Source organism: Solanum pennellii, chromosome 5, assembly GCF_001406875.1.
Source record: "Solanum pennellii chromosome 5, SPENNV200".
NCBI classification, from domain to species: domain Eukaryota; kingdom Viridiplantae; phylum Streptophyta; class Magnoliopsida; order Solanales; family Solanaceae; genus Solanum; species Solanum pennellii.
The window spans coordinates 780,257-806,389 of NC_028641.1; the positions used below are offsets into that span (position 1 = coordinate 780,257).

Consider the following 26,133-nt stretch of genomic DNA (forward strand, 5'->3'; position numbering starts at 1 on the left):
GAAAAATAAGTTCAGGAAAGAACTTAAGGATAAAATAGGATTTTAAAATAGTAAGTAAAGACAAAAAAAATTGGAGAAAAAAAACGATTCAGAGTAACAGTCAAAATAAACGTTATATTAAAACTAACAAAAAAAAAACAGAATACAATAGGTAATAACAACCATCCAAACAAGCTGTTAAAATGTCAAGTACTTGTCATAAGCTAAACTTCTCATTTGCTTTGTACATACTCCAACAGGATTCTCATACAACTCTATCTATCTCCTCTTTCCAATATACTTCTATATCTATTTTTTCATTCTTCTTTCTCCTTCAGCTGGTTTTCTGTTTTAATGCCTAATTATTCAGTAGTTTTCGAGTTGTTTTGTTTTCTTCTCATTAATTTCTCTACAGCTTAGAAACTTGTATCCTTTTCTCCATCAATGTTTACTGTCTTATCAAATGTAATACATCATTGAACACACAAGAAAGCATCTCAATCAATAGAAAGAACAGTTATCATGCCTTTTGGTTTGGTGTCAGCGTGGAACAAACGTAGGAGAAGCAAGTCTGAGGATATGCTAAATCCTTGTATGTTTCAGCCTCTTCGTATCCTTCATCTTCTTAATAGAGCAGCAATGTTTATCATGCTATTGTGATTGCCTGTGCTGCATCATATTACTTCACAGAGTTGCATATAGCTTCTGCATGTTATAAAGTTCAACATGATTGTTTTCAGGGATATATAAACCTGTAGAATATTGGCAAATCGAAGACCAGAATCCACCTGCAGCAAAGAGACGCCATGGATCATCAGTTTTCACACTCAGAGAAATGGAGGAGGCAACAAATTCTTTTAGTGATGACAATCTACTTGGAAAAGGAGGATTTGGTCGAGTTTATAAGGGTACACTGCGGTCTGGAGAGGTAAGACAAACAAGTTAAGGGAGAGAGAATTTCACATTGGTCGTTTATTTTCATCTACTGTAACACTGGAAACTTGAGAAAGCAGATCAACTAATATAGACTTTGATTGTTTTGCCAATTGATAGATTGTAGCAATAAAGAAAATGGATCTACCTTCATTCAAGGAAGCAGAAGGCGAGCGTGAGTTTCGTGTGGAAGTCGATATTCTGAGCAGACTGGATCATCCTAATCTGGTATCACTAATAGGCTATTGTGCAGATGGAAAGCACAGATTTCTAGTCTATGAGTATATGCACAAGGGGAACCTTCAAGATCATTTAAATGGTTGGTTTACGAGCTGAAGTTTCCTGATTCGAACACTCTTACCTTTTGATGCCTAACTATGTCTCACTGAAACTGCAGGGATTGCAGAAGTGAAAATGGATTGGCCCTTAAGGCTAAAGGTAGCTCTTGGGGCAGCAAGAGGACTTGCATATCTGCATTCAAGTTCAGCTGTTGGAATTCCTATAATTCATAGGGACTTCAAATCCACCAATATTCTTTTGAACACTAATTATGATGCAAAGGTACTCCAACATTTCATATATTCTAATTTTCTTCATATTTTTTTATAGGAGGGGATCTCTTCGTAGAACTAAGGGTGTGTGTGGTATGAAGGAAAAAATTCGGAAATGTTTTCCTTCATACCAAGCACACCCTAATAGATAATCAATACTCATGCAGCGGAAATGTTTTCCTTCACATGAAACACATCCTACTAGATAATCAATACTCTTCTGCTGCACAGATATCAGATTTTGGACTAGCAAAGTTGATGCCCGAAGGGCAGCAATCATGTGTGACATCTAGGGTACTTGGTACTTTCGGCTATTTTGACCCTGAATATACACTGGTGAGTTGCTTGCATATCAAATCTATGTCTGAAGTTTCTATTAATTTGGATATCATATTGTTATTTAGTACTATTCATTTTCTTCATTACGACAAACAAATAATATGAGCAAAGAAAAAAGGAAACAAGTAAAACAAAGCCATAACACAAGAATGATGAAGAGAGTATAAAGAAAAAAAAAACTATCCAAAGTGTTACTACACAAAAGCAGTAATCATATATGCTGATGCTAAATGTCAATTTAGATAATGTTCAATGCCCTTCCTCTACTTCCTACCGTAAATACACACAGATATGCATAGGTCAGCCTTTTCTTTCTTCTTTCAAAACAAATAATATTAACGTTCTACCTGCTAGAAGGAATTACGACTAGTTTTACTAGAATTCTGTTGCAAACATACATGTGAATGACTGTCAAGAAATTTCTTACCTCATCCTTTATTCTTGTGATATAAATATTGTATAGATAGAAGAGAAAAGTTATTCCTCATTAACATTTCTTTCAGAAAAACCTTGCTAATATTATTTTCGAACAGACTGGAAAACTCACTTTACAAAGTGATGTTTATGCATTTGGTGTTGTTATGTTGGAGCTTTTAACTGGACGCAGGGCTGTGGACCTCACCCTTGGACCAAGTGATCAGAATTTAGTACTACAGGTAATGACGAAAAAAGCATCATATAGGAGAAGTGTTCAAAAAATGAAATATCTTTGGAAATCTTTTCACTAGTTGACATCCACTTCTTTGAGGATACCGCAGGTGAGACATATATTGAATGATAAGAAGAAGCTGCGTAGGGTGATTGACCCTGAGATTAGCAGGAGCTCATACACAATGGAGTCTATCACCATGTTTGCTAACCTAGCATCTCGCTGTGTGAGAACCGACAGTAGCGAAAGACCCTTAATGGTAGACTGCATCAAAGAACTTCAGCTGATCCTCCACACAAATGCGAAAGGGCTAAATATGACTATGCATACGTTCAGAATGATCTGAGACCTTCTCAGATTGACATGGATGACACAAAATCTGATCAAAATGCGCCAAGAAGGATTCTTCAAATTCAGAAGTTGAAATATCAGCTAAAAGTTTTAAGTGTACATTGGAAAGAGCAATGAGAATGGTAGGATATAGTAAGTTGTCAAAGTAATAAAAGAACACAACCCAGATTCAACCGGAAGATCTCAAGTTTTCTTAATAATTTAATAATAGCCTGAACGAGTCTGAGAAAAACAAGGATGTATTAAAGATTACACGTTAGTGCAGAGATTCGATTATGTACACATATATTTGTCACTTCTTATGATGTTTCATCCTCGCATATCAGAGAATGAAAACTAAGACTTCACTTGGCTGCTTTGCTTTCAAAACAGATATATTTAAGTTTGTCATATTCCCTGGAAAAGTTAACCTCTGATGATACTACATACACACACACAAAGCTGAAGCGAGCTATCACCTCGGTGTAAAACAGACGCATTCTTGTTAAAATTATTGAAGATTAAGGAGTAATGATTCATGAGTTCATCACAAATACAATAGTAAAGTTTAATATAAGTTTCAGCTCCAATTCAGGTTATAAAAAGGAAAACAAAAAGCTAAATCAAGTTTGATTATGTACATGTACAAACAACACAGAACAATAGACTACAGATAGATCCTAAAGAATGAAAAAGGGCTTGACCATGGAAAATAATGTACCTCAAAACTTGTCTATGTTTACATGTTCACGTGTCTACTGAAGAAGTGCATTCATCAACTTCAAAAAGGCTTTCTGAATCTGGAAGGACTTTGCACATCAAGTGCTTCCGTCGCTGCAATGCCAACAAGACAAAAATGTTGTCTGTCTCAACAATGGTATATCCAGCTTTTCTATACATGTTGAGTGGAGCAGTATCAATCATTCGACAGTGCAAGTAAACCTCTCTAGAAGAACTCATTTGAGAAATTAGTTCCTCGCTTGCTTTCAACAGATGCCAACCTATGCCCCTTCTGGAAAATGATAATAACAAATATCGGAACTCAATACTAGTCCATCATCCATATACTCTTCCAATAAGAATGACATTACATTCATCGACTTTTCCTATGCAAGTATGTCAAAAGTTCAAACAGAAAAAGACATTGGGAAGGAGGACATATACAGCCAGAGAATGATCTCTTGCGAATCCATGTAGACTCTTGAAAATCACTTCTGCACTCTCAAGGCATATATTTGACAAGTTAATTACACATATATACAGACACACACACACCAAAAAAAAAGAAAAAGCACATATAACAAGTCAACCACAACCAATTAGTTGAATAGTACACCAGAGTCAGATTCGGCGTTATACCTTACCTCAACTTGATTAACTAATTTTCCCCATCATCAATATGTTGATTGAGATAGAGAACTGATACTATATCAATTGGGAATTAACACAAGAAACAAGTACTCCCTCTATTTCAATTTCTTTCTTTACTCTTGACTTGGCACGAATTTTATGAAAGTTTCGAGAAATTTTGAATCTTGTTGTTTAAACATGTGAGGTGACTAAAAAGGGGGAAAGAGACATTCTTTTGAACAGACTAAAAAAAGTAATATAAACAAATTGAAACGGAGAGAGCAGTTAAACGATTACCTCCTAAGCAGCTTATCTACTGTCATATTGCAAATGTATGGAGAGTTCTTGGGAGGTGTAGGTGTGGGAGAATTAGCATTAGCACCCCTTTTGTCAAAACACACTTCCACGGTTCCAGCCAATTGCAAATCTGCATCTTCTCCATTTTCTCTATAGAATCCAAGAAGTGTAGCAGTATAAGGCATCAGTGCTCTTCTCTCAATCATATACTGCTTCACTAAATATGCCATGAATTTCACATACCCTTTAGGCATCAACATAGAATCAGAAAAAGACTCAGCCAACAACCAAACAGTAACATCCATTTCTTCTTCCCTCATCACACGAACCCACAATGATCCAGATTCCAATTCTTGAAAATACCTATATTTCCCTAAAGATTCAAGCTTTTCAAGTTCTTGATTTGTGAGAAATCTACCTGTTTGAAGTGGGGTTTGGAAGACTGATGATGGTGATGTTGAGGAAGAAGATGAAGAAGATTGGGATGTTGAAAGTGGGATAATCAGATTTGAAGTGTGTGATTTTGATGAGATTACAAAAGGGAATGTATATTTTGGGGTAAAGATTGAAGCTTTATGTGAATTGAAGCTAGTATTATGGTGAAAACGATGATGGTAACTGAGTTGAGTTTGAGGGTCTAAAGAAAATGATAAAGAAATTGCAGCAGCCATTGAAGAAGAAGAAGGGAGTGGCTGAACTGAAAGTTTGGATGTGGCAAAAGGGGAATAATTTGTGCCTTAATATATGTAGAAAGTCAAAAAATGAGTGTATTATAAATTTTTATAAATTAGTTTTAGTCTTTTTGTAGAGTTACAATTTGTTTGTTTTAATCTGAGTGATGGGGAAGAAGCTAAGGTTTGTCTTCATCTGGTCAAGTTGCTTTCACCCTTGTAACTTTGATACATTTTCTACATTCATACTTTTTCACGCGACAAATTTAAAACCACCAGATCTTATATCTTTAGTTTAAGACAATACATTAAATTCAATAATCTATTTACCTTTTAAACTTCGTGTCAAATTAAAATGAATAGAGTATAATTATGGTATACAAGAGGATAATATGGCATAGTTCTTTGGCGTTTGTGATGCATTAAATAACTCTAATAAAAATTTTACTTTGCCATTCTCATCCTATTATAAGGATGAAGAGGCAACTTTCCACAAACTGATACCATTTCAACCAGCCTTCATTTGGCATAACAAAACATAATACAAATTTCCGTCGAACGAAATGTAGAAATCTAAACATATACAGAAACCTAAGCTAGCATAGTAGTATATTATTCAGCAAGACAGTACAACATATCATCAAGATTCAAGTAAAAGCGTATAATCACATTGTGTTTCTTCTGCCTCATGAGATAACCTACTGCTCCCATCATTGTCAGGTTCATATAACCGGCAGATGAGCAGAAAATAGAAGAAGTTGAGCAAACTCAAAAAAGTAAGTAGCCAGAAATAGTAATCTAGGTGACCCCTATTAATGTTGCTCGAAAGCCAGCTAGTTTTGCCTCCAGTTGATGAAAGCCAATCCACACCACTCACCAGAATACTTACAACCAAACTCGACACAGCAGTCCCAACAGTGTACATAGCTGATGCCATGCTGGACATGCTTTTGGGTAACAGAGAGTAGAAGAACTCAATCTGTCCAACAGCATGGGAAGCCTCAGCCACTCCGAGTAGTGCATACTGTGGTACGAGCCACATAGCAGACATGTTCACTAACGCACTTGGGTCGTCCTCATGTCCTTCCTCTATTGCACATTGTCGTCTTATGCTTTCTGTTATTGCTGACAACGCCATAGACATACAGGTGACTATTAAGCCAATACCCATTCGGATGACAGGACTTAGCCCTCTTGGCTGTCCAGTATATTTTGATAGCAAAGGGACCAAAACACGATCGTAGAAGGTAATCCAGATTGTTAAAGCAATAATCATGAATACACTGAATGATGCTGCTGGTATTTCAAGTTGAGGGAAGATATGTCTATCCATGGTCTTTGCTTGAAGTACGGATGAAAATTGACTTAAAGCCACAAAAATCATAAAACCAGTGGACCACATAGGAAGTACTCTAATAAGAGCCTTCAGTAATTCAACTTGTTCCACACTACAAAGACTCCATGGATTCGAAGCTGATCCATCAGGATTCAAATCTTTTCGAGGATCTTCAATCACACAAGCTCTATTCAAACACCTATAACACACACAATAAAATCACATGCCAATGAACTGCAATATCATATAGCAACTGAAAAAAGATGAAAAGAGTAATCACAAAGAAATTACAGATACAGTTCATTGCTTAACATATAATATTGTTTCAGGCGAAGTGCATAGAACTCGAGGAATATTGACGAACCTGAAGTCATTTGATGGCGTCAAGATCTCGGATTCAAGTGGCGAATGATAGTAGTTATCACAATCAGTCAATGTAAGACGAGTATTTCTTTTCCTATAAACTGCTACAATTGCTTGAAGCAATCCTATGAGCAAGTTTTCTTTAGCTTTCACTTTGACATAAAGAGGAGAACCGATTAGGAACATTGAGACAGACAAAAACATTAGGATAACAGGGATACCAAAGCCAACTTTCCAACCATAACGATCTTGAATATAAACGATCACTGTAACTGCAAGAATAGTTGAAATCCCCGTGCTAGCATAGTACCAATTAAAATAACTATCGAGAACCCTCTGGTTCTCATGGTTCTCTTTTTCCCCCAATTGATCAGCACCAAATATTATAGAACAAGGTCTAACAAAACCAGTTCCAATTGACATAAACACAAAAGATGAAAATAGAACAGCAAGCTGGATTGTTGTTGTTCCATTACAAACATGTTGGAACTGAGAGCAAGGTAAAGACTTGAGTTGCGGAATCACAGCTGTGAGCCATAGTATAATCATTCCCTGTTGAAGAAGAATGTTTTATAGACGAATTTAACTAAAAATTCAGAAATTAGCAGCATAGCAAAAGTGAAAAATGTGACAGATTACTCACAATAAGAGTGGAGATGGATCCAAAGGCAACAGCTTTAAATCGACCGCAGTAAGAATCAGCAACAATTGCACCAACAATGGCTAATCCATTTGAAAGTGCAGCCCATAATGCAAGAATACTAGTACCAGTAGCGGCACTCATATTATAATATGTCATCAAATAGATTATCATGTTCATTACTAAACCATAACTTGCTATTCTCTCAAATGATTCATTCACTGGAAAGAAAAAAAACAAAACTTGAAATAATTACATAAATACTTAATGCATGCAAACAATTTAAAGAACAAAATATGAAAGAAAAGTTCTAGTAGAGTACAGATTATGAAAGGCATGGTTCTAAGACCACCCTTTCTTGGCTTCTCTTCAGCTAATTCTGTTTCTCTCTCCATTTTCTCTACAACTCTGTTCTGTCCTAAGATGAAATAAAGTGTATTCTCCCGGCTTTTTATTAAGTCATATAGTTTAGTTAATCAAGTAAACACGTATTTTGAAAAATATAAAGGATTAAATTAATAATTCATACCTCAAACTATGTCGTATAAATTGGGACGGAAGGATACTTTAATTTTGTTTTGTCTATATATATTATCATCAAAGTTGTACGTGTCCTTTTACCTTCAACGAAAAACATGTGTCACTTCTTATTCAAAGCTCTCTGCAATCTCTTTCTACTTCACCGATGAAGTATCAGTACAGAAACACATCAAAACCCAAGGTCAGTTCCTTTTATTTCTGCCAGACATTGGTACTTGCATCTTTCTCGTTGATTTTGAGTTGTATTTAAAAAAAAAAAATTGTGCGTTTCTCTGGATTTGCATGTGGCTGAACTTGAAGTTCACGACTTTGATCGAAATTTGATTAAGATGATATTTTTGTAGAGATGAATATAAGGTGTTTGAGAATATGCCTAAGAGAAAATTAGTAGTTATTTTGGTTAATGAGATGAAATTGAACATCATGGAAGATACTTATGGCTAAACTTAATCAGTACAAGTTACATTTATTCATGAATGCAGTACAACATATCATCAAGATTCATGTAAGAGTCTATAGTCACATTCTCTATCATCAGCTACATGAGGTGATCTATTGATCTCATCATTCCCAGTTTTATAAAACCGGCAGACGACTAGAAAATGGAAGAGGTTTAGAAAACTCATAGAAGCAAGCACCCAGAAATGGTAATCCAGGTGACCTTTATTAATGTTGTTCGAAAACCAGCTTGTTTGACCCCTGGTTGATGAAAGCCAATCCACACTACTCACCAGAATGCTTCCAATCAAACTAGATATAGCACTCCCAACAGTGTGCATAGCTGACGCGAAGCTGGACATGCTTTTGGGTAGTAGAGAGTAGAAGAACTCAATCTGTCCAACGGTATGTGCAGCCTCAGCTATCCCGAGTAGTGCATACTGTGGCACGAACCACATAGCAGACATGTTTACTAAAGCATTTGGGTCGTCCTCATGCCCTTCCTCTATTGCCTTTTGTCGTCTTATTCGTTCTGTTATTGCTGACAATGCCATAGACATACAAGACACTACTAACCCAATCCTCATTCGGGTCACAGGACTTAGCCCTCGTGACCTTCCAGTATATTTTGATAACAAAGGGACCAAAATGCGATCGTAGAAAATAATCCAGATTGTTAAAGCGATAAGCAAGAACATAGTGAATGATGCTGCTGGTATTTCAAAATGAGGGAATATGTGTCTATCCATGGTCTTTGTTTGAAGTATGGAAAATGAGAATACACCCATGTCCACTGACATCATAAAACCAGTAGACCACATAGGAAGTATTCTAATAAGAGCCTTGAGTGATTCAACTCGCTCCACACTACACAGATTCCATGGATTTGAAGCTGATCCATCAGCATTCAAATCTCTTTCAGGATCTTCAATCATGCAAGCTCTATTTAACCACCTATAACGTACAATGAAATCTTCAACTCATATAGAAAGTGCATAGCATTCGAGTAATATTGACAGTAGAAGTTTCATTGATGAACAGATGGAGACACTTACCTGAAGTCCATTGATGGAGTCAAGACGTCTGATTCTAGTGGCCAACGATAGTATTCATCACAACCAGTCAATGGAAGACGGGTATTATTTCTTTTCCTAAAAGCTGCTACTGCTGCTTGGAACAATCCTATGATCAAGTTTTCGGTTTCTTTAGCTTTCACTTTGATATAAAGAGGAGAACCGAGTTGGAACATTAGGACAGACAAAAACATAAGGACAATAGGAATACCAAAGCCGATTTGCCAACCATAACGATCTTGAATATAAATAATTACAGTAACTGCAAGCATAGTTGAAATTCCTGTGCTAACATAGTACCAGTTGAAATAGCTAGCAATACGCCTCTGGTTCTTGGGGTTCTTTTTATCTTCCAATTGATCAGCACCAAATATTATAGAACAAGGTCTAACAAAACCAGCTCCAATTGACATAAACCCAAAAGACGAAAACAGAACAGCAAGTTGGATTGGTGTTGTTCCATTACAAACATGTTGGAAGTGAGAGCAGGATAAAGACGTGAGTTCTGGAATCATAGTTGTGAGCCAAAGAACAATCATTCCCTGTCGAAGATAGGATCAACTGTCTATTTGTTCAACTTGATACAAATTTAACGTATAGCAATCAGTTGAAATTGTGAAAATGTGACAAATTACTCACAATAAGAGTTGAGATGGATCCAAAGGCAACAGCTCTAAACCGACCGCAGTAAGAATCAGCAACAATTGCCCCAACAATAGCCATTCCATTTGAAAGTGCAGCCCATAGTCCAAGAATGGTAGTAGCAGTGGCAGCACTCATGTTATAAAATATCATCAAATAAATTAACATATTTGTTTGTAATCCATATGTTGCTATCATCTCAAATGATTCATTCACTAGAACAAAAACATCAAAAATAATAATTAATTAGTACTTAACACATGCAAACAATCTAAACAACAACAAAAAAAAGAATTACCAATGATGAAAGGCATAGTTCTAAGACCACCCTTTCTTGGCTGCTCTTCTACTTGTCTAATTTCTGTCCTCATTAAAACTCTCTCTGTTTTTCCTCTTCACATTGCTCTTTCGTTTAATATTCGACGAAAGATAGATAACTTAAAGCGAAAAGAGTGAAGAAAAGTATAATCAGAGAACTCATCTTCTAACCCAAAATCGTTAACTAAGATCGGAGATTCAACTAAAAAAGAGGAAGCTGGAATGGAGAATGTGTATTTAGGATAAAATTTTTTTATGGAAGACGACTATTTGATTTGAGTTGTTCTTGGGTTTGGTACCTGTATTTATACTTGTATAGGGCTGCTTTTAGAAATTATTCTAGATACATCTACAAGAAATATCTAGATATTCTTACATTCTGACAGTATAACAAGAATCTAGATGCTTTACTATACATATCTAATTATCTAGAACATCTAGATTATTTCTTAAATATAAATCTATAAAATATTTACTCTACAAAATTCTAGAAAGTTCTACTAAATATCAAATATATTCTTTTGTGCTTAAAAAAATTAACTTTAATTTTTCATACTCCTCCTTAAAAAGTGTTTTTTTAAAAACTACCGCACACTTGTCGTGGAGGAGCTCAAACGAAGCTTTGAGCCACATCTTGGTGAAAATCTTGGCAGTTTCTTTCGGACTCCTCTTGCTTCTTCAAATGATAAAGATTTTCTGTTATCGAACGATCTATGTAAATTATCTCCTTGTTGATTTCCTGAACTCCCTCTTTCTTTTAGCTTCTCAATAATTATATTTTCCAGAGAAACACTTTCAATTTCCAGTGAAGTCTCAACACCAACATAGGATCCACTACCATATTCTCTTATCATCTCCTCAATAGATTTTTTGGCAGCTTCAGAACTTTCAAAAAAATCATATCCTTTGTCTCAAAGGATTTTTTTAAAATCGAAAACCTCAGTGCCATTTTATTAAAACAGAGGAATATGTACAACCAGGTGACCCAACTAGCCAAAAAAGATGGTGAACTATAGCACACTTAAATCGGTAAAATGGGAGTTTACCTGCTTCGAGGCTTGTTTGACCTTGATAATGGGTCGTTTTGGCCGTCAAGACCAATTCAGTCCATAACTAAGGTCTCAACAAACGTCCATGAAAATTTTCAAAAACACCGACGTTGGAATTCGGGATCACCAAAAAGGATGGTGGACTATAACACATGAAAATGGGCAAAATGGAGGGTTTACTTGCTACGGGCTTGTTTGACCTTTAAAATGGGTCATTTTGGTTGTCAGAGTCAATTGAGTCCATAATAAAGGTCTTAACGAACGTCCATGGAAATTTTCACAAAAAATGACATCAAAATTTTGAATCACCAATAATCCATGAACTATAGCACACAAAAATCGGTAAAATGGGGGATTTACCTTCTCTGGGCTCGCTTGACCTTGGAAATTGGTCATTTTGGTATTTGAGCCAACTATGTTCATAGTTAAGTACCTAACAGACGTCCATGAAAAAATTTAGTAAAAATGACGTCGGAATTCCAGATGATCGAAAATTCATGGAGTATAGCACATAAAAATCGGTAAAAAGGGCGGTTTGACCTTGAAAATATGTCGTTTTGGTCGTCAGGGCCAACTTAGTCCATAGCTAAGATTTTTACAAATGACCATGAAAAATTTTGAAAAAAATGACGTCGGTATTTCGAATCGCCAAAAAATATGGCGAATTATAGCATACGACAATTGGCAACATAGGGATTTACCTGCTCCGGGGCTTGTTTAACCTTGAAAATCAATTGTTTGGGCCAACTAGGTCCATAACTAAGGTCATAACGAACGTCCATGAAAAAATTTGATAAAAATGACGTCAAAATTTCGAATCACCAAAAATTCATGGATTGTATAGCACATGAAAATCGATAAAATTGAGGATTTAACTGCTCTGGAGCTTTTAACCTTGAAAATATGTCATTTTTGGCCGTCAGGGCCAATTAGGTCCATAACTAAGATCTTATCGAACGTCTATGAAAATTTTTGGCAAAACTGACGTTGAAATTCTGAGTCACCAAAAAATCATGGACTATAACACACAAAAATTAGCAAAATGGAGGATTTACTTGCTCTGAGACTCATTTGACCTGAAAAATGGTCATTTTGGATGTCAGGGCCAACTAGTCCATAGTTAGGGTCTTAACAAAAGTCTATGAAAGATCTTAGAAATAAAGACATCGGAATTTCGGATCACCAAAAAAGATGGTGAACTATAACACACAAAAATCAGCAAAATAGGGTTTTACCTGCTTTGGGGCTCATTTGACCTTGAAAATGGGTCGTTTTGGTCGTCAGGGTCAATTGGGTCCATAACAAAGATCTTAACGGACTTCCATATTTTTGAAAAAGTTAACGTCAAAATTATGGATCACCAAAAAAGATGATGAATATATATAGCACACAAAAATCTACAAAACGGGAGGTTTACCTGCTCCGGAGCTTGTTTGACCTTGAAAATTAGTCGTTTTGACCATCAGGGCCAACTAGGTCCATATATAAGGTCTTAACGGACGTCTATTAAATTTTTCAAAAAAAATGACGTCAGAATACTAGATTACCAAAAGAGATGGTGAATTATAAATGGAAATCGGAAAATAGGGAGTTTACATGCTCCGCAGTTCATTTGAACTTGAAAATGGATCGTTTTGACCGTCAGGGACAACTGGGTCAATAACTAAGATCTTAACGGATGTCCATAAAATTTTTTTAGAAAAAATGACATCGAAATTTTGGATCACCAAAAATTCATGGACTATAGCACACAAAAATCGATAAAATAGGGGGTTTATTTTCTCCAAGGCTCGTTTGACTTTGAAAATGGGTCGTTTTTTCTGTCAGGGTCAACTGCGTCCATAGCTAAGGCCTTAACGGACGTCCATGAAAATTTTTGATAAAAATGACGTCGGAATTCTAATTCACCAAAAATTCATGGACTATATAACACACAAAAATGACCAAAATGAGTATTACCTGCTCAGGGGCTAGTTTGACCTTGAAAATGGATCGTTTTGGTCATCAGGGCTAACTAAATCCATAGCTTAGGTCTTTACGTCAAAATTCTGGATCACCAAAAAAGGTGGTGAACTATAGTACACGAAAATCGACAAAATGAGTTGTTTTGGTCGTTAAGGTCAGCTGAGTCCATAGCTAATGTCTTAACCGATATCCATGAAAAAATTTCAAAAGAAAATGACATAGGAATCGCGGATTAGCTTAAATCCATGAACTACAGCACACGAAATCGATAAAATGGGGGTTTACCTTTTCTGGAGCTCGTTTGACCTTGAAAATGACTCGTTTTGACCGTCAGAGACAATTGGGTCCATAGTTAAAAATTATGTCGAAATTCTGAATCACCAAAAATTCATGGACTATAAATAAGCACACGAAAATCGGCGAAAATTGAGAATTTACCTACTCCGAATTTCATTTGACCTTGTAAATTAACCATTTTGACTGTTCGACCAACAGAGTCAATAGCTAAGGTTTTAACGAATGTCAATGAAAAATTCATCTTTCCACTATTAATGGGGGAGAATTGAATTTTTTTTTTACTATAAGCGCAAAAGAACACTTCATATTCTCTCCATTCATTTTTCTTTCATCAAACACATCAAAATAAATAAAAATATTTTTTTAATTTTATAATTTTAAATATGTTATTGTGAGAAATTGTAATTTAAAAGATGTACAAAAATTACATTTTTTTTAAAAAAAAAATGGACTGATATAAAATCGGTGTTTGCTCACTTTGCTGTGATCATCAACTTAAAGAAAAAAGGTTCCCACATGTTGAGATTTGTTATGACGAGTAAAGATTTCAATTTAAGACCGAACCATATACATCTTGCTGACTTAACTTTTCGTTCATTTTAAAATGGATAAATAATATAGAATCTTGCTGAATATTTGATACACACAGGATAGGACGTCACACAAGACATACTATAGTCAGGAAACCACGTAAGATATGTGTGTTTATTTATTTAATTTTATATAAATTTAAATGTTTAATTATACACACTCGAAGTTAGAGAAAATATATACCTACAGAAGTCAAGTTAAATGACATATTTATGTTTATGTCTTCTATATTTTGTAATAAGTTAACTTTCAAATATCAATTTTATGCTTAGTGAAATAATTTACAGTCACAATAACGATATATCCAAATAAAAACAATCATAATTTACTCTAGAAAATGATGTATTAAATATGATGTAATTACTATCATACTAAAATTTATAATAATATATTATACTAACTTGTAGTTAATAATTGTGGGACCCATCCACAAGGAAATTGCTCATTAAACTCATGTCATTTTTTATTTCTAGCCCACAGAGGAGGGTTATAAAACTATGAGCAGCCACCTACTACATTATTGTTGAAATTGTGAAAATGGCATAACTCATAGTAAGAGTGGAGAAGTAATTGGTGAAGAATAATTATTTTTTTTACCATGACTAATAATAATAATAATAATAATAATAGTAATAATTAGTGATTGAAAGTTGTTATGCTAATAATTGTAAATGTGGTTAGTATAATAGCTAATGAAGGTAGAGAATAATTACGATTCGTGGTGATATATAATAATGACAATTATTATTAGCGATTGGGAGGTGTTATGATGATGATTGTAGATAGTGATAGTTAATAATGGTGAATGATAACGATAGTTGTGAATTGATGAACTGTATATCTATAAACATCAAAATTTTACTGGACATACATGCTAAGACGAATGCAATTTCATTTGAGATTTTCGGAGACTACAATTCTAAACTGTATATTATTCATGTCTAAATAAGAGATAATGTATTTAGGTATTCAAAGTCGAAAAGACCCTTTTTTTTTCTTCCAAAAATGCATAAAGGGCCCATAGCAAGCCAATTGGTAACTGAACCATCAAAGACAAGAGCAGTGGCAATAGCAAATTAAATTGAACACAACTTTAAACAATTATAAGGATCCAAAAAGAATTATCACATAAAGTGATCAGGTTTGCTTTTCAAATTAAATTAGATCAATTCAATTAATTGTAAATTTGGAATTATTAATTCCCACTTAGATTTATTATTTATTAAGAGTTGGTAGTAAATGAGATGTACTATTAATTATATACCTCGTCCACTATTGTTTGTCATGATTGCTATTTTAAGTCAAATTATACGAATTTTAACTAATATTTTAAAATGTATTTTTTAATCATGTTGATATGCAAAAAAATTGTAATTTATAGTATTTTTTATATAGTTTTTAAATATCTAGATTTTTTATTTAAAATATCGAATTAATGTAATCTAATTAACTTTAAAAATTAATCAAAATAATTTTCAAAAAAAGCAACATAACAAATAAAAGTGGACGGACGAAGTATTAGTTATTATTCCAATGTACTTCCGTTACATACTCCCAGTACATATTATTAATTAGTATTATGATTACAATGTACTTACATTACATATTCCAATGTACTTTATTGGAAAAAGTTTTGTCGCTAAAATGATAAAATAACATACTTCATACTATATTATTTTTATGTTTTCAATGTCCATGGAAGTATATCTATACCTTAAGATGTGATCAGACTTTTCTTGACAATCAAATAATTAGAGAAGATCCACGAAATCCTTTTTGTACGTAGATAAATAAAAATTCAGAAAGAAGAATCAAGAAAAGAATAGAACTTTGGTCATACTATTTATTAATAATAAAATGATTAGTACTAATTGCATCATTTAACAATGCACTACAACATAACATCAAGATTCATGTAAGAGTCTATAATCACATTCTTTCTCTTTTGCCACATGAGATGACCTACTCCTCCCATCATTGAGAGATTCATAAAATCGACAGACAAGCAGAAAATATAAGAAGTTTAGAAAACTGAAGAAAGAAAGCAACCAGAAAAAATAATCAATGTGACCCTGGTTAATGTTGCTCGAAAGCCAGCTCGTTTTACCTCCCGTTGATGTAAGCCAATCCACACTACTCACCAGAATACTTCCAATCAAACTCGACACAGCAGTCCCAACAGTGTACATAGATGAGGCAATGCTGGACATGCTTTTGGGAAATAAAGCGTAGAAAAACTCAACCTGTCCAACTCCATGGGTAGCCTCAGCTATCCCGAGTAGTGCATACTGTGGCACGAACCACATAGCAGACATGTTCACTAAAGCATTTGGATCGTCCTCATGTCCTTCCTCTATTGCCCTTTGTCGTCTTATGCTTTCCGTTATTGCTGACAATGCAATAGACATACTGGAGGCTATTAAGCCAATCCCCATTCTGGTGACAGGACTTAGCCCTCTAGGCTGTCCAGTATATTTTGATAGCAAAGGGATCAAAACACGGTCGTAGAAAGCAATCCAGATTGTTAAAGCAGTAATCATAAACACACTGAAGGATGCTGCTGGTACTTGTAAGTGAGGGAAGATGTGTCTATCCATCGTCTTGGTTTGAAGCAAGGAAAATGAAAATATATTCATATCCACGAAAATCATGAAACAGGTAGACCACATAGGAAGTGCTTTAATAAGAGCTTTGAGTGATTCAACTTGTTCCACACTACAGAGATTCCATGGATTTGAAGCTGATCCATCAGGATTCAAATCTTTTCGAGGATCTTCAATTATGCAAGCTCTATTTAAACACCTATAGCATACAATAAAAACGTATTAAAATGAACTGCAATATCATATAGCACTGGAAAAAGGAGACACTGACCTAAAGTCCTTCGATGGAGGCAACACCTCTGATTCAAGTGGCCAACGATACAATTCATCATAATTAGTCGATGAAAGACGGGTATTTCTTTTCCTAAAAGCTGCTACAGCTGCTTGAAACAATCCTATAACCAAGTTTTCAGTAGTTTTAGCTTTCACTTTGTTATAAAGAGGAGAACCGATTTGGAACATTAAGACGGACAAAAACATGAGGATAGCAGGGACACCAAAGCCAACTTTCCAACCATAAAGATCTTGAATATAAACGATAAGGGTAACTGCAAGAATAGTTGAAACCCCTGAGCTAGCATAGTACCAATTGAAATAGCTTTCAAGAATCCTCCCGTTCTCGGGGTTCTTTTTATCTTCCAATTGATCAGCACCAAATATTATAGAACAAGGTCTAACAAAGCCAGCTCCAATTGACATAAACCCTAAAGACGAAAACAGAACAGCAAGTTGGAGTGTTGTTGGTCCATTACAAACATGATGGATCTCAGAGCAAGATAAAGACTTGAGTTGTGGAATCATCGCTGTGAGCCATAGAATTATCATTCCCTGTCCATACTTTTGAGTTAAAAATCAAAGTGGACTGACAAACTAAGATATTATCTCCGCAATTTAGTCTAATTAATAGATACTCACAATAAGAGTGGAGATGGATCCATATGCAACAGCCCTATACCGACCCAAGTAAAAATCAGCAGTAATTGCTCCAAAAAGAGCCAATCCATTTGAAAGTGCACCCCATAGTCCAAGAATGCTAGTTCCAGTTGCAGCACTCATGTTGTAATATGTCATCACATAGATTATCATTTTCGATTGTAAACCAAAACTTGCAACCCTTTCAAATGATTCATTCACTGAAACAAATTTTGAAATAATTAGTACTTAAACAATCTAAACAAAACAAAAAAAAAAAGTGTTACCAATGATAAATGGCATTGTTCTAAGACCACCCTTTCTTGGGTGTTCTTCAACAAATAATAATTCTCTTTCACTCTCCATTTTTACTAAAACTTTTTTTTCCTTTTCAGTTTCTTCAACTGATATATGTACACCTTCCTTGCTTTAAACTCGATGATGTAAATTCAGTAAAATGAATGGTCCAGAATTCCAGATTGTATTAAAATATATTTCAATAAGATATGTAGAATATATTATAACATTTTTTATCTTATGATCTTAAAATAGACTCAAATGAAATCATTGTTAGGTGTGAACATCTTAAAGAGGAAAGGAATCCACATGTTAAAGCGTGTAGTAATTGAAGTTGACATTTTAATATAAGACCAAATCAATTAGTTCAAGGGTATTGTCTATTTCATTATAAACATTTTTGCTGAATTAATTTTTAGATGAACAAATTATATTGATATTTTCCTAAATAAATTGAAATCGAGGAAGAAGTTCATTGAAAATTGTTAATGATGATAGTTAATGATGACAAAAAATCATATAAAAACGATTCATATATATCTCTATTATCACGACTCCAATCATCCATATGGCACATGGAGAGGCAGAATGGGCAAGGTAGATGAGGCTTGTCAGTCATTTAAAAATATTGAGCTGTGAGCAGGTCACCCCATGCTATATTAAACAATCTTAACTTGATTAACCATTTGATCTATGAATCTTAATAGCTTAATCCGTTGGTTATCTGAATTTTCATCTTGTCAGTGAGGATTCGATTTCTCACATCATCATCGTAATCTTCTCCCCATTTCCACTTCCCCATCCAAAAAAAAAGATTAGTTGTTGATCTTACTACCAAAAGGGTTGACCCAAAGTCTACTTCAAATCAGTAGAAAATAAAGAGTTTTTTCACAAACTAAACGCTTTTTGTTCTACTTTTGTGTTGGGAGAAATCTATTTTTCTTTATTATATTTACGATAAGTTCAATAAGAGGAATGAGATTGTGGTGGATGAAGAACGAGTGATGATGAAAAGAAGATGGCTAGAAAGCTGAGTTTAGTTGCATTATGGTGTATACAAACAAATCCGATACAACGCCCTTCAATGAGTAAAGTAGTAGAAATGCTTAAGAAGGCGAAGTTGAAGTGCTAGAAGTAGATAATTTTAATGAGGTAGACATTTATGCTAATTGATTATAGTTGATGTAATGTTTATGTGAAATAAAACATAGCCAATCCAACAATGTTCGGGACAAAGAATGGTGTTGTTATTGTTGTAATAGTTATATTAAAGACCTATTATATAAATATGCACTTTAACTTGGTCTCAACTCACATTTATGCGTTAAAACTTAAACATATATAAAGTTGAACAAACATACTGACAAAATACAATATTATTTTGTTAATCAAATCATATGATTCACTTATTACTATTCCTACAAAGTTGAATTAGCTCTTGAGCAGCAACATCCATCTCTTCATCTTTTATAGCTTTTAAATTCTTGCTTATATCTCTTACTTTAGCCCTCAAAATTTCCCCAATTTCTCCTGTTATGACACCTTTAAGAGTTTCCGCGATTTCTCTCCTGTGAATTTTTCCATCATCATCTCTAACAATTTCAACTGCGACTCCCAATTCTACTATCAACCTAGCATTCATTGGTTGATCAAGTTGCATAGGCATGGCAACTATAGGTACCCCAAAATCTATACTTTCCATTGCTGAATTCCAACCACAATGACTTATAAATCCTCCGGTACTTGGATGATTTAGAATTCTTGGTTGTGGTGCAAATTTGTCCAAAACTCTTCCCCTTTCTCCTATTCTTTCAAAAAAACCTTTTGGTAATACATCTTCAAGATTTTTCTCTTCGCCTTTCGGAAATCTTACAACCCATATGAAATTAACATTACTTAACTCCAACCCGAAAGCTACTTCTTCCACATCTTCTTTTGACAAGAAATACTCACTCCCAAAGGACACAAAAACAGTTGAATTCTCATCTTTTGTTCCTAGCCAATCTATTAACTCCATGTCATCGTCATCGTCCGCCGCGTCATTAGTGATTGAATCTTGAACTAGTGAACCAACTGGAACAACTTTCCAATTTGTCAATTCAATGCAATAATCAATATATTTGGCTTCTAAAATTTTAGAAGTACTCATCAACATGATTTGCATATTTCCATAAGCTAAACCATCATCATGTTCTTCTCCCTCTTTGTTATATTTTGACAACGTTTCACACCATCTAACTAGCTCAATTTTCCTGAGATAAATAGCAGGGTAAGGGAATTCAACCTCTGGTTTCTTCGTTAAGTTGAAAAAATACGAAAACACAGCAACACCCGAAGTAAAAAGCTTAACTGCTGGAATGTTTAGTTCAGTCGCCACATCTTCAGCCCATTGCTGCATTATGTCGTAAATCAACAAATCAGGTTTCAGATTTTGCATGATTTTCGAGAAGTTTGGTTTCGACATTTTCAGGGCTTTACTAAGGATGTGATTGAGATTGGGTGGGAGACCATTAGTGGTATGGTAATGAGGAGGAAGTTCGGGTAATTCTGGTAAGTGAAGTTCGATAAGGTGAATCGAATCAGCATACTTTTCGGGGATTTTGTTGATGGTGGATTTGAGATTTATCGGTGTTGAACACAAGTAAATCAAGAATCCTCTGTCCGCGAGCTTCTTAGCTACGTTTAGATATGGAGATACGTGTCCATAAGCCAAAAATGGGAACATCAATACCTTTAAAGTAGTACTCATTGTATGCTTTAGTTCTTTGATTTTCTATAGAGAGTGATGAAAGAGGAGCTCTTTGTGGAGTTGGTGACATTGGCTACCTTTATTTATCAAACCAAAGTGTGGCTATCATTTTTGACCTTGACAAAATGATGACAATTATCATTATTGATTGAGAGTTGGGCTATGTATCGACCGGTCCGGTTTGATTTTAAAGTTTACTAATTTGATTTGTTGATTATCTATTTGTCTGTTATAGAACTATTGAAATATCAATTTATATCATCATCAATTTGATTATCGATTAAATCTTTAAGATTTCACACAACTAAATCCTTTGAAAATTATTTAGAAATAAGTTGACAAATCGAATAAACCATCCACATGTGGTGACATATCATATCTTGCTACATAGCAAACTCCAAAATCTTATAAAAGAAAAACGGATGTTTAAAAGGGTTAAAAATAAAAATATGAAGCTAAACGTTAATTCAAGATCTATATATCTCAAATGACATACATCAGGTTATTTATTAATCCATTAAAAAAAATCTCAAATTATCGAGAATCAATAATTTATATAAAACAAAATAAAAATCGTCAAACTAATAGTCTATTATCATAAATGAATACTTTTAAAAACAGTCACATGTGATAAAAAGGGTTTAATTGATTCCTTTCGTTAAAAATTATACAGTAAACAGACACTTTGAATCACATTGAAATCTGCGATTATAATATTGACATTTTATTATATCTGTGTATTGTACTACACAAATAGAAAGAAAACAAATCTGCCATGACAGAAAGGATCACGTTAAAATTTGTGATATTTTAATACTAGGAGTAATATTTTATTATATTGAAGTGTATAATATCATTTTGATCCGACAAATGCATAGGCTCCTCAAATTTCGGTTTGGTGTTTCAATATTCAGTTTTGAAATAGAATACATCAAATATCAAATTATCATATTTCGATTCAATTTTTAATTATAATATTTTGATTCAAATTATAATGAAATGCTCATTTATTTCATTATTAAAAGTTTGACTTATTCATAAATATTCATATTAAAAATTATATTTATTTATGTTATTATTTTTTAATAGAAAGATACATCAATTTGATTTAGTATAATACATATATTGGATCCTAAATTTGACTTCAAAGTTTAACTTTGACCTCCAACTTTCATAATGCACAAACAAACACTTTAACTATCCAACTTTTACATAAATAAACACATGAGTCCTACATGGAACAATACACGTAAGACACACATAGGACAAAAAATGACGTATAGCATGACATGTAGGACATGTTTGTCTATTTGTTCAGCTTTATACAAATTTAAGTGTCTACTTATGTACACCCAAAGATAAAAAATATAAATATGATTCAAAATCAAGTTAAATGAAATATTTATGTATTATGCCATTTGATTTTGACATGCTGCTTTATAGAGATGTCCAACTCTATAATAGAACCATACACTATTAAAAAAGATTTAATAGTGATATGGTCCTATCAAAAAGTGAGCTCCATTCCACAATGTCAGTTCCATCCATATGCACACTCTTGGTCAGACCCAACTAGGCCTTTATGATTTCCTGGCATTTCAGTAGTTGACCTCATTTATCAGTTACTACTGGACATTGAAAGAACGTATTTTTGAACTTAGCCTTAGCTGATATTTATACACTTTAATTTTAATTTGTATAAATAAGCACTTTAACTATTAATATTTTACGTGGAATACTATATGTGTTGTGTGTCTACTGATGTATGTTTCTAAAGTAAAGTTTAAGAAGCATATTTATCTTGAATGTATGTTCACATTTTTGTCTAAGTAAAGTCACAAGATACATAAAAAATATATGTATAGATGAAGATTGTAGATGTCTTAACATATGAAAAACTTTATTGTCTAACTCAATTAGTAGTTGTTGGATCATTCAAGGATGCAATACAACATATCATCAAGATTCATGTAAGAGTCTATAATCACATTCTTTATCATCAGCCACATGAGGTGATCTACTGATCTCATCATTCCCAGTGTCATAAAACCGGCAGACGACTAGAAAATATAACAGGTTGAGAAAACTCATAGAAGCAAGCACCCAGAAATGGTAATCCAGGTGACCCTTATTAATGTTGCTCGAAAGCCAGCTCGTTTTACCTCCCCTTGATGTAAGCCAATCTTCACTACTCACCAGAATACTTCCAGTCAAACTCGAAACAGCAGTCCCAACGGTGTACATAGCTGACGCGATGCTGGCCATGCTTTTCGGTAGTAGAGTGTAGAAGAACTCAATCTGTCCAACTCCATGTGTAGCCTCAGCTATCCCGAGTAGTGCATACTGTGGCACGAACCACATAGCAGACATGTTTACTAAAGCATTTGGTTCGTCTTCATGCCCTTCTGCTATTGCCCTTTTCCGTCTTATGCTTTCTGTTATTGCTGACAATGCCATAGACATACAAGAGACTGTTAACCCAATTCCCATTCGGGTAACAGGACTTAGCCCTCTTGGCCTTCCAGTATATTTTGATAGCAAAGGGACCAAAACACGATCGTAGAAAGTAATCCAGATTGTCAAAGCAATAATCAAGAACACACTGAATGATGCTGCTGGTACTTCAAAGTGCGGGAAGATATGTCTATCCATGGTCTTTGTTTGAAGTACAGCAAATGCGAATACATTCATGTCTACAAACATCATAAAACCAGTAGACCACATAGGAATTATTCTAATAAGAGCCTTGAGTGATTCAACTCGTTCCGCACTACATAGATTCCAAGGATCCGAAGCTGATCCATCAGGATTCAAATCTCTTTCAGGATCTTCAATCATACAAGCTCTATTTAAACACCTATATATATTCATCATACAATAAACTCTTATTCTAATGAAGTGCAATATAATAAAATTAGACATAAAACGGAGACACTGACCTGAAGTCTTTTGATGGCGTTAAGACCTCTGTTTCATATGGCGAATGATAGTAGTCATCACAATCAGTCAATGAAAGACGGGTTTTTCTTTTTCTAAATGCTGCTACACATGCTTGGGACAATCCTACTAGCAAGTTGTTTGTATCAGTTTTCACTTTGATATAAAGAGGAGAACCGATTAGGAACGTTGAGATAGACAAAACCATGAGTATAACAGGGACACCAAAGCCAATTTGCCAACCGTAACGATCTTGAATATAAATAATTACAGTAACTGCAATCATAGTTGAAACACCTGTGCTAGCATAGTACCAATTGAAATAGCTTTCAATAATCTTCTCATTCTTAGGGTTCCCTTTTTGTTCCAATTGATCAGCACCAAACATTATGGAACAAGGTCTAACAAAACCAGCTCCGATAGACGTAAACACAAAAGATGAAAACAGAACAGCAAGCTGGAATGCTGTTGGTCCATTACAAACATGTTGCAACTGAGAACAGGCGAAAGTCGTGAGTTGCGGAATCATTGATGTTAGCCAAAGAATAACCATTCCCTGTATAAGAAGAATGTTAAGGCATAACAGATATGGTGGTTTTAAAAAAACATGTTATTCCATTGAAATGGCACACAAAACTCACAATAAAAGTGAAGATGGTTCCATAGGCAACAGCATTAAATCGACCCCAATAACAATCAGCAATAATCGCCCCAACAATAGCTAATCCACTTGAAAATGCGCCCCATATACCAATAATACTAGTACCCGTAGCAGCACTCATGTTATAATATGTCATCAAATAAATTATCAAATTTGTTTGTGAACCATAACTTGCTATCATTTCAAATGCTTCATTCACTGAAAAACAACAAACAAGTGAAAAAATGGAATTATAATTAACACATTGCAAAACGATTCAAGTAAAGAAAATGAAAGAGTAAGAGTAATACTAATGATGAATGGCATGGTTCTAAGACCACCCTTTCTTGTGTTCACTTCGACTTGTGATTCTGTGCCCATTTTCAGTACCATTCTCTGTTTCCTCTTCACTTCTCTTCTTGCCTTTAATATATGATTAATAGAGACAAAGAGACAGAGAAAAAAACAATAAAACCCATGCCCACATTTATCACCCTTTAAATTTATTGCTACCAAAATATTGAATAAGAATCACGGATTCTCATTCAATATTCTGAAAGCATAGAATTTTCTTAATAAATATGTCAAATTTTATTATAACAAGTAAAATGAAACGAAAGAAAATTTTTAGATGTCATAATTGATAAATAATTAATGTTACCAATGAATATGTAATAATTTAAAAATGGTCTAGTTTTATTTTGTCTCACCTAAAAGAGGAAAATAAAAAGTGACATAGAGTTAGTTATGTTTGATATTAATTATACTAATATTATCTTTTCTCAATTATTTGATTGATTATATTAAATATGTAGAATGTCTTAAAATGAAAATAGTATTTTTCTTCGTCTTAACTTGTGTGACATGTTTTGAATTTTGAGATTCAAGCAAGTTTATTTTAAATTATAAATTTTTCATATATTTTTCATATAATTTAATTTGTTTATATTATGACTTATATATAATATTGTTTACGTATCATACAAATGTGTAAATTTTATTTTTAAAAATTAAAACTTTCATACTAAACTTCAATCAAATGTAGATTATTTAAAAATATCACATAAATTAAACTAAAGAATACTAAATAAAATATAGTGAAATAAAAACAATCATAACTATGCACATTAATAATTGTAGCCAACCATGTCAGCTCAATATCAATCACAAGGCAAAAGCTTATTTAATTCGAGTCATTTTTTTATTGGATATTGGAAGCACCATTTCTAGCCCCCCCATTTGACCACGAGTATCTTCTTCTTTTTCTAAGTTAGAAATTTCAAAACAATGAACAATTGTCCTTCAGTTTTAAATGTGCACAAAAGACACTTAAATTATTATTAATTTAAAAAAATAGATATAAATGTCTACATGACATGATACACGTAGGATGCCATGTAGGATGTCATTTAGGATAATTGTGTTCATTTGCTCAATTTTATACAAGTTTAAATGTTGTGCATATCCAAAGTCATGTCTATGTATTATGTCTTTATAGGATATTTTTTTTTTAACTTCAACCATTATAATTATGTAGAACATATTACACGTTGGACATTATATAGGATGTGAATTGTCACATAAGATGTATGTGTCTACTTTTTAGATTTTATATAGACTTAAGTCATCGACAGTCACTTAAAG

At 33.9% G+C, this 26,133-nt stretch overlaps 6 protein-coding genes across 11 annotated transcripts; 1 reads left to right on the forward strand and 5 right to left on the reverse strand.

Annotated features, from left to right (window-relative positions):
- Nucleotides 1-94: 94 nt before the first annotated feature.
- Nucleotides 95-5,217, reverse strand: LOC107020697. 2 transcript variants are annotated; one of them, XM_015221155.2, is made up of 3 exons: nucleotides 4,429-5,217; nucleotides 3,503-3,793; nucleotides 95-767 (listed from the first exon to the last, which is right to left on the reverse strand). In XM_015221155.2, the coding sequence occupies exons 1-2, from the start codon at nucleotides 5,097-5,099 to the stop codon at nucleotides 3,529-3,531; spliced, it is 936 nt and encodes a 311-aa protein (XP_015076641.1). In that variant the 5' UTR covers nucleotides 5,100-5,217; the 3' UTR covers nucleotides 95-767; nucleotides 3,503-3,528. The 2 variants fall into 2 exon arrangements, with proteins under 2 accessions (XP_015076641.1, XP_027772991.1); XM_027917190.1 differs by lacking the exon at nucleotides 95-767 and having other exon boundaries at nucleotides 3,329-3,793; nucleotides 4,429-5,189.
- Nucleotides 431-3,153, forward strand: LOC107020696 (probable serine/threonine-protein kinase PBL28). Its single transcript, XM_015221154.2, has 7 exons — nucleotides 431-571; nucleotides 720-907; nucleotides 1,033-1,231; nucleotides 1,310-1,473; nucleotides 1,695-1,799; nucleotides 2,336-2,458; nucleotides 2,561-3,153. The coding sequence occupies exons 1-7, from the start codon at nucleotides 502-504 to the stop codon at nucleotides 2,795-2,797; spliced, it is 1,086 nt and encodes a 361-aa protein (XP_015076640.1). The 5' UTR covers nucleotides 431-501; the 3' UTR covers nucleotides 2,798-3,153.
- Nucleotides 5,218-5,679: 462 nt separating the features above from the next.
- LOC107020017 (protein NRT1/ PTR FAMILY 1.2-like) lies at nucleotides 5,680-7,848 on the reverse strand. Its single transcript, XM_015220363.2, has 4 exons — nucleotides 7,761-7,848; nucleotides 7,442-7,659; nucleotides 6,800-7,350; nucleotides 5,680-6,634 (listed from the first exon to the last, which is right to left on the reverse strand). The coding sequence occupies exons 1-4, from the start codon at nucleotides 7,831-7,833 to the stop codon at nucleotides 5,740-5,742; spliced, it is 1,737 nt and encodes a 578-aa protein (XP_015075849.1). The 5' UTR covers nucleotides 7,834-7,848; the 3' UTR covers nucleotides 5,680-5,739.
- Nucleotides 7,849-8,352: 504 nt separating this feature from the next.
- On the reverse strand, nucleotides 8,353-25,088 carry LOC107019160 (protein NRT1/ PTR FAMILY 1.2-like). 5 transcript variants are annotated; one of them, XM_027917084.1, is made up of 5 exons: nucleotides 10,430-10,765; nucleotides 10,129-10,346; nucleotides 9,701-10,031; nucleotides 9,472-9,598; nucleotides 8,353-9,370 (listed from the first exon to the last, which is right to left on the reverse strand). In XM_027917084.1, the coding sequence occupies exons 1-5, from the start codon at nucleotides 10,500-10,502 to the stop codon at nucleotides 8,473-8,475; spliced, it is 1,647 nt and encodes a 548-aa protein (XP_027772885.1). In that variant the 5' UTR covers nucleotides 10,503-10,765; the 3' UTR covers nucleotides 8,353-8,472. The 5 variants fall into 5 exon arrangements, with proteins under 5 accessions (XP_027772885.1, XP_015075219.1, XP_027772886.1 ...); XM_015219733.2 differs by having other exon boundaries at nucleotides 9,472-10,031; nucleotides 10,430-10,766; XM_027917083.1 differs by lacking the exons at nucleotides 9,472-9,598; nucleotides 9,701-10,031; nucleotides 10,129-10,346; nucleotides 10,430-10,765 and adding exons at nucleotides 23,852-24,405; nucleotides 24,491-24,708; nucleotides 24,801-25,088 and having other exon boundaries at nucleotides 8,400-9,370.
- On the reverse strand, nucleotides 16,163-18,374 carry LOC107019137 (protein NRT1/ PTR FAMILY 1.2-like). The gene is made up of 4 exons (XM_015219710.2): nucleotides 18,154-18,374; nucleotides 17,870-18,087; nucleotides 17,226-17,782; nucleotides 16,163-17,153 (listed from the first exon to the last, which is right to left on the reverse strand). The coding sequence occupies exons 1-4, from the start codon at nucleotides 18,230-18,232 to the stop codon at nucleotides 16,256-16,258; spliced, it is 1,752 nt and encodes a 583-aa protein (XP_015075196.1). The 5' UTR covers nucleotides 18,233-18,374; the 3' UTR covers nucleotides 16,163-16,255.
- Nucleotides 19,426-21,056, reverse strand: LOC107019122 (beta-D-glucosyl crocetin beta-1,6-glucosyltransferase-like). The gene has a single exon (XM_015219696.2). The coding sequence runs from the start codon at nucleotides 20,910-20,912 to the stop codon at nucleotides 19,566-19,568; it is 1,347 nt and encodes a 448-aa protein (XP_015075182.1). The 5' UTR covers nucleotides 20,913-21,056; the 3' UTR covers nucleotides 19,426-19,565.
- Nucleotides 25,089-26,133: the final 1,045 nt, after the last annotated feature.

What these genes read in the sequence shown, in the direction of transcription:
- LOC107019137 (XM_015219710.2), bottom strand. Translation starts at nt 18,232, where the DNA reads ATGGAGAGTGAAAGAGAATTATTATTTGTTGAAGAACACCCAAGAAAG. An exon ending in AACAATGCCATTTATCATTG is followed by an intron (nt 18,088 to 18,153) that starts GTAACACTTTTT and finishes AATTTGTTTCAG; the next exon opens with TGAATGAATCATTTGAAAGG. An exon ending in GATCCATCTCCACTCTTATT is followed by an intron (nt 17,783 to 17,869) that starts GTGAGTATCTAT and finishes AAGTATGGACAG; the next exon opens with GGAATGATAATTCTATGGCT.
- LOC107019160 (XM_027917083.1), bottom strand. Translation starts at nt 24,882, where the DNA reads ATGGTACTGAAAATGGGCACAGAATCACAAGTCGAAGTGAACACAAGA. An exon ending in AACCATGCCATTCATCATTA is followed by an intron (nt 24,709 to 24,800) that starts GTATTACTCTTA and finishes GTTGTTTTTCAG; the next exon opens with TGAATGAAGCATTTGAAATG. An exon ending in GAACCATCTTCACTTTTATT is followed by an intron (nt 24,406 to 24,490) that starts GTGAGTTTTGTG and finishes CTTCTTATACAG; the next exon opens with GGAATGGTTATTCTTTGGCT.
- LOC107019122 (XM_015219696.2), bottom strand. Translation starts at nt 20,912, where the DNA reads ATGAGTACTACTTTAAAGGTATTGATGTTCCCATTTTTGGCTTATGGA.
- LOC107020697 (XM_015221155.2), bottom strand. Translation starts at nt 5,099, where the DNA reads ATGGCTGCTGCAATTTCTTTATCATTTTCTTTAGACCCTCAAACTCAA. An exon ending in GTAGATAAGCTGCTTAGGAG is followed by an intron (nt 3,794 to 4,428) that starts GTAATCGTTTAA and finishes ATCATTTTCCAG; the next exon opens with AAGGGGCATAGGTTGGCATC.
- LOC107020696 (XM_015221154.2), top strand. Translation starts at nt 502, where the DNA reads ATGCCTTTTGGTTTGGTGTCAGCGTGGAACAAACGTAGGAGAAGCAAG. An exon ending in TTGACCCTGAATATACACTG is followed by an intron (nt 1,800 to 2,335) that starts GTGAGTTGCTTG and finishes ATTTTCGAACAG; the next exon opens with ACTGGAAAACTCACTTTACA. An exon ending in ATCAGAATTTAGTACTACAG is followed by an intron (nt 2,459 to 2,560) that starts GTAATGACGAAA and finishes AGGATACCGCAG; the next exon opens with GTGAGACATATATTGAATGA.
- LOC107020017 (XM_015220363.2), bottom strand. Translation starts at nt 7,833, where the DNA reads ATGGAGAGAGAAACAGAATTAGCTGAAGAGAAGCCAAGAAAGGGTGGT. An exon ending in GATCCATCTCCACTCTTATT is followed by an intron (nt 7,351 to 7,441) that starts GTGAGTAATCTG and finishes CTTCTTCAACAG; the next exon opens with GGAATGATTATACTATGGCT. An exon ending in ACGCCATCAAATGACTTCAG is followed by an intron (nt 6,635 to 6,799) that starts GTTCGTCAATAT and finishes TGTGTGTTATAG; the next exon opens with GTGTTTGAATAGAGCTTGTG.